The sequence below is a fragment of the Peromyscus californicus genome, unplaced genomic scaffold (assembly GCF_007827085.1).
Source record: "Peromyscus californicus insignis strain IS unplaced genomic scaffold, ASM782708v3 Scaffold_6__1_contigs__length_162567912, whole genome shotgun sequence".
Lineage (NCBI taxonomy): Eukaryota > Metazoa > Chordata > Mammalia > Rodentia > Cricetidae > Peromyscus > Peromyscus californicus.
Window position 1 is genome coordinate 15833659 of NW_026294584.1, and position 12977 is coordinate 15846635.

The 12977-nt window shown below is 42.0% G+C and overlaps 1 protein-coding gene across 1 annotated transcript in view; it reads left to right on the forward strand.

Moving 5' to 3' along the window:
* The first annotated feature begins 8966 nt into the window (after positions 1 to 8966).
* The window catches only part of Pttg1ip2 (PTTG1IP family member 2), a 45963-nt gene continuing 41952 nt past the window's right edge, over positions 8967 to 12977 (forward strand). Inside the window, exon 1 of the mRNA XM_052719949.1 lies at positions 8967 to 9148. Within this exon, the coding sequence (XP_052575909.1) occupies positions 8998 to 9148 (151 nt within the window). The 5' untranslated portion in view covers positions 8967 to 8997. The remainder of the gene's footprint in view (positions 9149 to 12977) is intronic.

Consider the following 12977-nt stretch of genomic DNA (forward strand, 5'->3'; position numbering starts at 1 on the left):
GTTGGGAGGAGGGAGGAGGGGGGATCTGTGGATAGTATGTGGAGTGAGTAGAAAATTTCTTAATAAAGAAAAACGAAAGGAAAAAAATGGACTCCCATACCCATGGGTGTGTTGGGCCACACCTGTAATTCCAGCACTCTGGGGTGGAAGGGGAGGGCACAAGTTTAAGGTCTGTTTGAGCTATGTAGATGATGATGCCATAAATAAAAAACAGAAACAGTGACAACAAAAAATATTAATTCACACATCTTTTCTATTAGATTAGATTTGGAGGCTAGGGATGTAGCTGAGGCTACAGAGTGCTTCCCAGCATGCATGAAGCCCTGGGTTCTGTCCTCAGCACATCATGGAACTGACTTTGGTGGTACATGCCAGCAGTCCTAGCCCTTAAGGATGGAGACAAGATCAGAAATCCAAGCTTATCCTTGAGTACAGAACGGGTTATTGTTGTAGTTATTGTTTGAGACAGGGTCTCTCTTTATGGTCCTAGCTGTCCTAGAACTTGCTATGTACACCAGGCTTGTTTGGAACTCAGAACTCACAGACGTCCTCCTGTTTCTGCCTCCCAAATACTAGAATTAAAAGTGTGCACCACCATACCTGTCTTACATAATGAGTTTTAATGGACAGGTTTTTTTTTTTCTGCCCATTGCACATAGGGAATGTTTGGCTATCTCTTTTGTTTTGTTTTGTTTATGTTATAATAAGATCTCACTATGTAGCCCAAGCTAGCCTCAAGCTTACAAGTCTCCTGCCTCCATTTCCCAGGAGCTGAATGTGGCTGTCTTAGTGCCTGACTTGTTTACCATGAACTTCAGGCCCCACACACCTAGATCCACCCTTAGAGAGGTGTAGTCACCTTCTCTGAAACTCTGATGATCACAGGTTGGTGCTAGCATCAGCACTGGTCCACTGCCTAGTTACAGTTGGTGGAGTGTGGGTTCAGAGCCAGCGTGACTGCTGAGTTTGAGCTGTCAGCCACTGCCTTTCTACATCCATGGTCAGGAAAGATCTGGTATTCTCAACTGAAGGAGATCTGGAGGATATGCTTGGTGCTAGCAAAAATTCCCCAAGGAACTGTAATTTCTATGGCATCTCTCAGTTCACCGTTCATCTAAAGTCCTGTAGTAACCGAAGGAAAGAGTGCCATCTACTCTTTCTAAACAGGCTCCTTGGGTTAAATCCACTCATGGTACCTTCATTATTACACAGATACTCCTGGTTTTCCCCAAAATCTGCCTTTTAACATTTAAATCATGTTTGACTTTTCATGAAATTCAACCTGGAAATCAACAAAAACTGTGTAGAGAATCCTGTAACATTGCTACAATAGAGGACAGTCTAATATTTCTATTACCCTGTTTGTGTAACAAACTTGACCAGATGAGAGAGTAACTTCTGCAGCATTAGCAAGCAGCAAAATTGGAGCCTGGACTTGCGACATTTTTCTCCTGAGCCCACAGTCACTACAACAGGCTCTACTGAGGAAACACTTGAGTGACAAGTTTCTCCATCAGAGGAAGTATTTACACAAACATCACGTCACCAACTCTAGACGTGTGGCTACAGCTTGTTTCAAGCATGACTTAATTTACTGGCCAAGGTACTGATGCAGTTTCCACAAAACACCAAAAGCACGCACCCATTCAAACTGATTTTATTTCATGTTATGATTCTTTAACTTAAAGAAGAGACCATAGGAACATCTTTCTCCTGCTCCTTATATAAACAATAGGACTTAAAAACATATTTATGAAATATAAATAAAACTATAGAGAATAAGGAAAAAGATACTAACGATTCCACCCTCCTATTATATAATACACCTTAACACATTCCCGTATATTCTTACTTAAATTTTTTCTAAGCAATAAAATTTCTACAATTGTGTCTCAAATCCTATTCTCTCATTGCATTGGCCAGAGATAACCAGCAATCTGCATTTTGTATATTAATCAATGAATATTTGCATAATACCTTTGAATTTAGCATTTTTTAAATACAAGCTTTTGCGCTGGGCTGGTGAGATGTCTCAGAGGGTAAAGTCACTTGCCACCAGGCCTGATGCCTGAGTTTGAGCCCTGTAGCAAACTTTTTATCTCCATGCATGTACTACATACACACACACACACACATACACACACACACACACACACACACACACACACACACACACACACACCTGTGCAAGCACATAAAGAAAATACTTTGCACTTATTTTTAATGACAAATTTATCATTTCTGTATCTATTTTCCATCCAAAGTTGTTTTGAGACTTATATTGTTTTTTTTTTTGGTTTTTTTGAGACAGGGTTTCTCTGTGTAGCTTTGCGCCTTTCCTGGAACTCACTTTGTAGCCCAGGCTGGCCTCGAACTCACAGAGATCTGCCTGGCTCTGCCTCCAGAGTGCTGGGATTAAAGGCATGCGCCACCACCGCCCGGCTGAGACTTATATTGTTTAGAACCAGTATTTGCGGACCTTTAGCTTCTGTGATACTCCAAACAGGATTCTGTCCCAACCACACTTTTCAGTCCTCGTGGCTAATATACAGGATTCCCCAATGCCTTGTACTCAAGGAAACTTCATGAATTCATTTATTAGTCTGAACCGTTTGCAGCCTTCCTGGGATTTGCTATGTGGGTAATTATCTGTGAACACCAGGCAGGTGCTTTTAAATGGCCATTTTCCTCATCCTGACTGCAATCTGCGGGATGAAAAGCTCACTGGATATCTGATTTCTAAGCTAAAACTACTCTCTGGCATTTGTGTTTCAATGCAGATTCATTTTCTTCCCCCTCCTGAATTTTTTCCAAGGGATATAGTTATAGTTGTGTCTTTCCCCACCCATGCCCATCATCCAAAGATTTCATTTCCCAAGGATTGTTTGGTGCAACTTCAGATGGTACACTACAGAGTCACAGAACTGGAGGCACATGCTTGACCTTGGTTTAAGAAAAATGTGTCACCTTACATGAGGAATTGCTGTAATTTCATATGCCAGTGATCTTTTGGAGACATGCATTTCAGAATGAGAACGCTTTTATTCAAATTTCTGCATAGATGGAAATGGAGGTCTTCTCTTCGTTCATCAACAATACAAGCTGGATCAGCATTTTAGTTCAACTGCATTTGCTCCCATTGAAAAGAGTAACAGAATAAAAATAAAGGTCGAAGACCCGTTTTCTTTGTGGTGTTTGTTCTGACCACCCTTCAGTGCTTGGGGAGCAGCCCCATAATCGTCATAAGTCAGGATTATATAATATATATATATGTATATATATATATATATATAATTCCATATGTATAATTATTCTACCTGTTGCTTTTTAAATCACATCAGTGTGAAACCCAACATATGCATACAAATGTATGAACGCATTTAATGAGAAGAGAACTTATCTTACACTTGCTGAGTGTGAGAGAGTTCATTGTCAAGGTCATGAGATCTAGAATTCTTGGGAGGTGGACCTCTCCCAAGGGCTAGATTGTGTTTACTAGGTTAAGTGAGGTGGAAAGACCCATCCACTGTGGGCGGCACCATTCCCTAGGTTCTAGACTGTGCAAGAAGGGGAGAGTAAGCTGAGCATGAGCTTTCATCATTCTCTGCTGCTGCGGGATCTTCCCCGGCATGATGGACTGGAACCTTGAACTGTGAACCACAGTTGACTTTCTCTTTTGAAGTTGCTTTTGTCAGGGTATTTTTATCACCACAGAAGGAAAAGTAAGACACTCACATACCAGGCAGTGCAATGGTATGATTTATTTTTTGTACGTGTGTATGTAGACAAAAATTTAAAGTGATTATTTTTCTAAACATTTTTGAAGCTAGATGAGAAATTGTCTAGCAGAAACACAAGTAATGCTGATGAAAGGAGGTGCCATTCTCCTGGGGAATTTGAGCCAGATTTAAGACTGAAGTGAAGATTTAATTTAAAGATTCCCTGCCAAAGATATGACCTTCATTTTTTCCCATGGGATGTCTTTTAGAGCCTGCCTGCAAAACGAATTCAGCTCACATGAGAATGTCAATCAAGTTAGGGTATGAAATAACATATGCTACTCACTGGCCTCGGACAAGTTGGATAGTGGAGTTTAGGTTGCAACAAACTTCGGGATACCCAAGAAGACCTTTTATTTCAAGCCTGAAATGATTAGATGATGAAAATTGCTCTTTAATAATTAAACATGCCATCTGTATAAGGCAGTGTGACCTTTCACCCACGGTCTCTCACGCTGTTCTAGAATTTCTGCAGTTGGCACATGTGGTATCAGAAATCCATTGATATTCTTCCTTTGAAATATTAGAGGAGCGGACTTAAGGCAGCTGTTTTTGCACTGCCAGGTTCCATTGCTGTGTAGGCTTTAAATGCCCTTGGCTTGTCATTTTGAGTTAGCATACCTTAATCACAAATCTCACCATAATATAATTCAGCCAATGCCTGAAACTCAATATAGCGGAACATTTGCTGAATGGTGCACTTAGCAACATTCACCAACCAGAATGTATGTGTTTTCTATTGAAATGTCTTTTCATGCTATGTATGTGCCCTCAGAAATGTCTTGTAGGCTAGAAACATTCCTTTTTCTGTAACAACAGAATACCAATAATTTCCATTATGCTCTCCCCACCCTTATTAGGAATGTACAAGGACTGTGACATTTGGAGAACTAACTGCTCCAAGGTTTAGAGACTGATCGTACTGCTAAAATATTGATATGACCCTGTCATTCTGTCAACATGGTAATTAGACAGCCATGATGAGAACACTTGTCTGTTTGTCTTCAATGTCTTACTGGGCACCTTCTACAGTTCGGGGAGGACTTTTACAATGGTCAGCATAAAGGGATGGACATCTGTCACCATAAGCATAGATTTCCTGCCTCTTTAGAAGAGATGTAGACACTGGCTGGAACAATACTCACTTATTAACCTGTAGCAGATGGGGATTTTTTAATCTGCTGGCCTCTGACAGGCTGTTTATTTAAAAGTTCAGCTGTCAAGCTACATTTGAATGCATTTAGGGTTGATCTTAGTGCTGCCCTTAGAGATAAATGTGACTCTCCACTTCCATTTAAAGCCTTTGTATGGACATTTAGTCAGATCAGAGATAAATATAGTAGGCTTATTTTTTAAAATATGCTTTTATTTTTGTTTGAAAGTCAAACTGTTAGGGAAACAGTCCTAGAAAATGGTGTTCAGATTTGCTCCTTACACAGTAACAACCAGGAAGCCAGAGGATTTATCTTGTTTGTTTTACTGATACATATATTGTTCAAAATTGGAATTTGACATGTTGAACTTGAGATAGAAACTCATGAACATTAAGACATGACATGAAATGAGTCACATTAACCCTTTCCCTTCAGCAAGACGTTAAGCTGTGAAGATAGAAAATCAGGATGCATTCATTCTTTTATTTATTTAAAAATACTCATTTATGAGTTCCTCCTATAATGGGGTATGGCAGTATTATCCTTACAGACGAGACATTTGGTAACTAGGTTAATATAGGCACCAAGCATGTAAAATAAACATACACAATACAAAGTGATTTTTACGTGTATGTAGGAGGGGGTATGGCTCTGGTTATGCTGGTAAATCACTGGCCAACCTTCCAAATCCATCTTTTATCCTTCTTTGCTCTGCCTTACCCCTTACAGGTATTATTGCCTGAATTTCTCTGCCCCTCTGGCTTTGGGAAGATAATGGGAGGAGAGGGAGAGAGAAATCGTGATATGGATTTCCCCTACTCTATCAGACAAATTAATTTTTACAGCCTTAAGACCATGACTCTCATGCAGCAGAGCAGCCTCCGTGGAGTCCCTGAGAATGGTATCCCTTCACTGCTACCCTGAGTGTGTCGCCGTCCTTTGTCCTTGTAACTCCTGCCACAGCTCTGTGTTTCCACTGATGAAGAGGGGTAAGGAACAACAAAGTATCAGAGATGCTGTTTCACCTTTACCCTTTCAGCACATCCACTCCATGGACCAGAACAAACTGGTCTAAAACCAAAAGCACGCCATTATTGTTGCCACCAACAGGTGGCGTTAGTAGACATACTTAGACTCTTATGAACAGGATTTCTTCAGTTGACAATTTCCATCTTTTGAAATGTTTCAATATTAACTCTGTACCTGATAAATGCAAATATCTAAGAAAGTGCTTGAAGACTACTTTGATGGGCACACATTTGCTTATGACTAAGGCGAAAACAGAGATTACATGAGACGCAGGAAAAAGAGAGTAAGTAGCATCTGTGCATTGTGGGGTGGGGGTCAGGAATCAGTTTGAAAGACAGAGAATACATTGAACAAAACTGAATGGTAACAGAGAAATCCTTCACACCGTGGCGAACTATCAGCTGTGAATTGTGTTTCCTCCAGATTTGTGTGTTGAAGTCCTTGCCCCCAGGATGACAATTTAGAAAACAGGGACTCTGGAGCTAATTAAGGATAAATGAGGTCATAAAAGTGGTGTCCTAAGCTTTGAATACTTAGTCCTTATGGGAAGAGGAGATGCTAGCGGTTTGTGTGCCCAGAGAAAAACACACGATGTGAGGACGTAGCCAGGAGCTGCTCATGTATTTTAAAGAGAGAAGCCTCTGCAGAGACCGACCTTGCTGGCGCCTTGATCTTAGACCTCCAGCCTCTAGAGTGGCAACAAATTATGTTGTTCAAGTTGACCAATCTGTGGTACCCTCCTAAAGTACTCCTAGAAGAGTACAGTAACCAGGTAACCAGAATCCGGAGTGAGGCTGAACATGTGGGCTAACATAACACCATTTCCCAGAACTCTTCCACCAGTCTTTGCATTAGTTTGGGTCCTTTGAGAATCATCTGCCAAAATAGGATTATGCGTATGAGATATTCATTAGGGAAATGTTGGACAAGATGAAGGGAAGAAAGCTCCAGAAGGCAAGAGTCTTCAAACACTCACACAGTTCTAACCTGTGAAGGGGAGAAGAGACAAAATTGGTTGGCAGTGGTTCAGAGCACCGCATAGTTCCAAGAAAGTTTCAACTAGATTTATGGGGAGTCTGTAAGCCAAAATCTCCCACTGAAGGCATTCCATATCAGTATCCCTTCCATGTTTAGTCTTGACTGAATAATTTGCAGGAAGCATAGCATTGGGATGAATACGTGGAGGAATCTGAGCCACAACAGCTGAGGTCATCAGTCACTTATGCTTTGATATGGGTGTTTCACAGCCATACTCTACATCAAGCTAGCTTTTAGCAGCCATGGAGACCAAATGCTTCCAAGTTTGAAACCAGAGGAACCATGCATCCTTGCCCCGACCTTCTGTAAAAGCTCTGGGAGTGTCTTGGAACGGATACACTTAAATTATTTGCCCACCCCTGAGCCAGGAAAAATTCCATGCCATGATTTTTCTCAGGTCTAATATTTCACACTTCACCTCCATGTCGAGTTGTGTCTTAAGAGCTACTGAGCATCAAGAAGCACATTTACTGAGATTATAGTCTATATTCTATATCCCCAGAACATACTTATTTTTAAGTATTTTTATTTCTTACAGCTTTGCCCAGGTTGCTTTCCAAAGGCAGTAGCAGTTCACAGCTGTGCCAAAGATAAATTTCCCCACATCTTCACTAGCTGTGGTAGTTTCCTTTATAAATGTTTGCTCCCGGATTGATACATTATGCTCATTACTGCTGTGATTTACAGTTGTCCAGTACTAGGATGATCTTTTCTCAGCACTTACTCCCTATTTAGACTTTCTTCCCTATCCATGGGTGCCTCCCATCTCTGCTCGTTTTCCCAGTTTACTTTTGTGCTTCTCTTGTTTGTAATAGAAGATGTGTTTGTAAAAGCACATTTTCTATCCCAGCAAACAGCCCTCTGTTTGCTATATGCCTAACAAATAGATAAGGGAAAAGGAACCTGAACTCTTGATCATGTCTTTCCTTCCTCCATATTTACGGTCAGTACTAGATACTTCATTGGCAAGTCCCAATGTAGATCAATATGTCAGGAATATGGGAAACCACCCCATCATCCATTTTTAAAAACAAAGCAAGATGGTCTTTACTTAAGGGCACATTTCCACCACTCTCCCATCCACCTACAGTTCTCTGCATCCACACGTCAGTAGTGCTCCAGTTTCAGTCATGCTGGAACCACCTTCCCAGCTCTTGCCATATCCTTTGTGTACAACTATTGTATTTCTGAAAGTTGATTTTTTTTTTTTAAGACAGGGTTTCTCTGTGTAGCTTTGGAGCCTCTCCTGGAACTCATTCTGTAGACCAGGCTGGTCTCGAACTCACAGAGATCCGCCTGCCTTTGCCACTGAATGCTGGGATTAAAAGCATACGCCACCACCTTACCACAGGCTGAAAGTTGATTTTTTTTAACAGATTTATTTTAAAAGGCAACTTTACATTGCTGCCATTATATAACTACTAAATAAAATGATTATGAAAATAAGAGGTTCATTTGTATACTACCTAAAACACCCCACACATTGGGCAACTGCCTTAGAGCATATCAGCTGTTCCTAGCCAAGTCAAGGGCAGGACTGGGTTTTTCAGACCACGAGCTTCACTGTGTGCTGTGTACCTACCATCCTAAGAGACATGAGAGTGGAGATTCATTTACATCGGAGGCGTGCTCTCCAGAACGGCTAATTATTTATATGCTACAGACGATGGAAATTAAAACCTCGTCCTTTTATCAAAAATCAACAACAGAACGGAAAAAGCAATAGGCATCAGGGGCAGGGGGCGGGGTGGGGGCGGCGGAGAAAGAGACTGTCATTAAGTCCAGTGGACAAAACCGCCTGTGGCGCTCAGGGCTTGAGACTACTGCGCACCCAGAGAGCGGTCTCAACGTTCTCATTCCAGCCTGAACATTCTAAGGTTCTGCTAATTATGCTGGCGTGCAAGGGTCAGAACAGGAGGGCCTAGGGCCCAGGGCTGGGCGGGGTCCCTGAGCAGGATCATCCTGCCTAGTCCAGTGCCTGGAGGGCTAGAGGAGCCATGTGCTGGCGGAGGGTGTGGGGCCAGATCCTCCTGCCCGTGTTCCTCTCCCTAGCTCTCATTCAGATGTTTATCAGCTTCTCCGACCATAAATTCACTAAAACCCACCATCACTGGAACCTGAAGTTAGAAGCAAAACACGTTGAAACGGGTGAGTGACCTGTGATACCACACAGGTGCTATGGCAGTGCCCCATTGGCTTCAGGGGCATCCGGACTGGCTCAATTGTCCATTTCAAGACTTGCTATTTGGTGGTGGTGGTGGAAAGACATTTTTAAAGGTTCTTGGTGAGGAAATCTAGTTAAAATTGGATGGACCCCTTTTGTTTCCACTGCCTCAGTTGTATTGATGAGAACTGGAGGTAGAAACTGGCTACACAGTTTAGTGTAAAAAGACCCCAAAGAAAAGTGACCAGCTTCAGCTTCTTGGCGGCTCCCTCATTGCCGGGGCCAGAGACGCCAGAGATGCCAGGCTTTCAAACCTGCTCTGGTTCTTAAATGATTTCAGGGTTACCTCTTCAGAGGGAGCCATGTTAGAGTAGCGGGGAAGTTGAGCTAAGATAAAATTCCTTCTGGTCAAGAGACTGGAATTTCTAGCTTGGGTGGAGCCTAGCATTCCATCTGAGGAGGTCAACTGCCAGGCCAAGGGGCCAACCCTTGGAAGCCAAGCTGGAGAGACAGGTGGATTACCTGGTCCTTTCCTGAGGGGATGTGTTCTCCCCTTCCAGAATACCTGCCCCTAGGACAGTAGTGCCCCCAGCTGCCGCCATGAGTCTGACCACTTACCTGACTTTGTCTCTCTTTTCTCTTTTCTAAGCACGCTTTCTCTAACACTTTGGGTCCCCTTCTCACCATGAGGCTATTTATCCTCCATGTTTCTGACCTCCATGCCGGCTCACACAGCATGGCTTTGTTCATGCTTTTCTCCATTGCCCTTCTTTTGATAGCTACTGAGTTTTACAGCTTGCCTGCCTTGGGTTTTGTTTTGCTGTTTCCTTTTCCTTTTAAATATGAATAAAACAGTTCTTGAGCCTAAACAAATTCTTTGCAAATGCTACTGAAGAAGGCAAATGTAGCAATATTAATATTAAATAAGAGAGGTTTCAAGTTAAAAATCAAGCAGAGGAGCTGGTGGTATTTTATGTTTACATTCAGTACAATAAACCACGATGACATATTAATGAACTTTTATTTACCTAGAATATATTTTTAATTGATACAGCAAAAGATATGTTTTTAAAAAAGGATATTGGATAGATTATGTTAGTTTTTCGGCTGCGTTGTGTTCTTACCCTGCAAGGAAATGCCACAAAACACGACAGAATCCGCTAACAAAGAGTTTTATTAAAGGTAAAGGGACAGAGAGTGAACAGGCCTGCGGGAAACACGTGTGTGGAGAAGAAGAAGGAAGAAGAAGGAGGAGGAACCAGGAACATGGCGCCGGATTTTAAAGGCTGGGCGTGGACAGATCAGCATCACTACTACACGCAAGCGCGTAGATCACATGGCCACGTTGCGCGCCTACGTGGCTAGTGGAACGCCATGGATCTTGGTCACGCGAGATGCCCTGACCCGGAAATGGCTATCCTGACCTGGAACTGGCCAGGCGGAAGTGTCCGTCTGGCATATGCGAACACGCCTGACCGTGGGGGCTTGTTGTAAACCTTTCAGATTACATGTTTATGTGAGGAATCAACAGGTCAAGCACAACGTTGGAAGAGAGAATTTTTTCCAGCAGAAGCAGGGGCAGTTAGCGTATTAAGGAAAGATGCACTTAGAGCCCAAAACAGCTGGTGTGTTTATATCAGCTAGCACACACTTTGGGAGTCATCAGCATAGTGTGACATTTTCTAAAATTGCTCTTCCATTGCAGTTCTGGGTACAACTCCATGTGCTTCATGTCTCATTAGCTTCTTAAGTCCCCATGCAGGGGACTGTGTTTTAGTGTTGTGATGAACTAGACACCCTAGAGTGCCACCTCCCCCACTCTAGGTGGCCTTGGTCTCTGGGGTGGGAAGTAAGGATGAGGGTTAGTGGGAAGCTGTCCTGGCCTTCAGTTTTGCCACGGTGTTCTTTTCATATGCTAATTTCTCAGCCTTTGCAAAGGCCTTCTGAATCTCATTGTCTGCCCCATTCCCTTGCCTCAAATCATGCCTCAGAGCCATCTCAAAAATCTTTTGGGGGAGCTGAAAAATGGTGACTTGCCTTTTATAACTACTTCTATATACTATGCATGATCCCTGCCTATGAAGGCCATAACTGTTAATCCCAAAGATGTGAGGAGAAGGATCACTGACTCAAATCATCATGGCCAAATTAATTAAAGCAAACAATTAAAGCAAGCTATTCGTGTACATGGGCTGCCTCCCTCTAAGGTGGAGTTCAAGAGGTCAGGATTGGACATGAGGAAGACAAGGTTTTTATAGCTCAGGGGTAGGGGATTTCCAAATGGAGCATTTGGTGGGCAGACAGATGGGGTTATAGAAGCAGAATGTAAGAATAACAAGTTAGTCATAACAACTTCCTGAAACAAAGACGTGGTTGCAAGGTGGTCATAACAACTGGTGGACATAATAACCATTTGAAACAAAGGTGTGGTTGCCATTTCCTGGGACAGGCAGGACAGACAATTCAAAGTTAAGGTTACAGGTGGGACATAGTCCAGTCTTCGAGAAACAGAGATTTAATTATAAATACGAACGAACCCTATTTGTCTTTACTATGTAAGATGGCTTTTAAGCCTAAGATGGAGGCAGGCTGGTTCATCATAGCATCCTCTCAGAATAGTCGTGTATATCTAGTGGTTGCCTGGAATCCCTGAATCCCAAAAAACTTAGCCTGGAACTGCTGTGCTCTAGAAAGCACAAAACATTTTCTGTAAGCATTTGTCAGGTTCCTTGGATTGCTGTTGGCATGTCTGGAGCTATCAGGTGTTATAGTACAGTTGTCCTCATTTTAGCTTCCAAGTTTAGGAGTAAGATCCCTTATAGTGTTATAAAAACACTAATGGGGAAAATAGGAAAGATTTCTATGAAGGAATTCAGTCTTGGAATATTAAGTGGATGTAGCTAGAAGTTTTCCTGTGTCCCAGCCTGCCAGTGGTCAGGACAAATCTCTCTTACCTGCCAGTTCCACAGCCGCTCGGACCCAAGTAAACACACAGAAGCTTATATTATTTACAAACTGTATGGCCATTAGCTCAAGCTTATTACTGACTAGCTCTTACATTTAAGTTAATCCATAATTCTTATCTATGTTTAGTCACGTGGCTTGGTACCTTTTCTCAGTTCTGTCTTTACATCTTGCTTCCTCTGTGTCTGGCTGGCAACTCTTGACTCTTACCAGAATCCCCTTCTCTGCTTGTCCTGCCTATACTTCCTGCCTGGCTACTGGCCAATCAGCATTTTAATTATTAACAAATCCGAACAGCACATTCACGGCATACAGAACATCCCACAGCAAGTGGTAAACAACATGAGGTTGTAAATTATGCCCTTTTCATTGAAGAAAAAGTTTGTAGTTCACAAGTCTAAGCAGCCTTGTCTTCAAGATCTCAGGAGAGAGAGCAGGGGAATTATTATAAAATTGTTAGAACTCCTTGAGTTCTTTCAGTCTGGATGGGAAAGGCCTTTATCTATCTGAGAAGGGGTCAACAGACAACAGAAGGTATTTATAGTTCAGATAAGGCTCCCCTATCAGCATTGTGACAATGGCTGTAACTCATAAGCATACTAGATACTCACATGTTCCAGAGCAGCTGCCGAAATGAGCTACACATCTTGGAATGTCTCTTAACTTCTGAGTAAAGATATCAAGGTTTCATGGTCTTAGTAGCTAGGAATTTAGTGACTAGAATTTTGTTTATCTTTTTTTTCTTAGCTGTCCTTGAAAAGAATTTCTTCCCCAAGGAATTTTATTTGTAATTTATTTACTATAATGGCAACAAAAAGGAAATTTGTGGTAATTTGAATGTAATTAGTC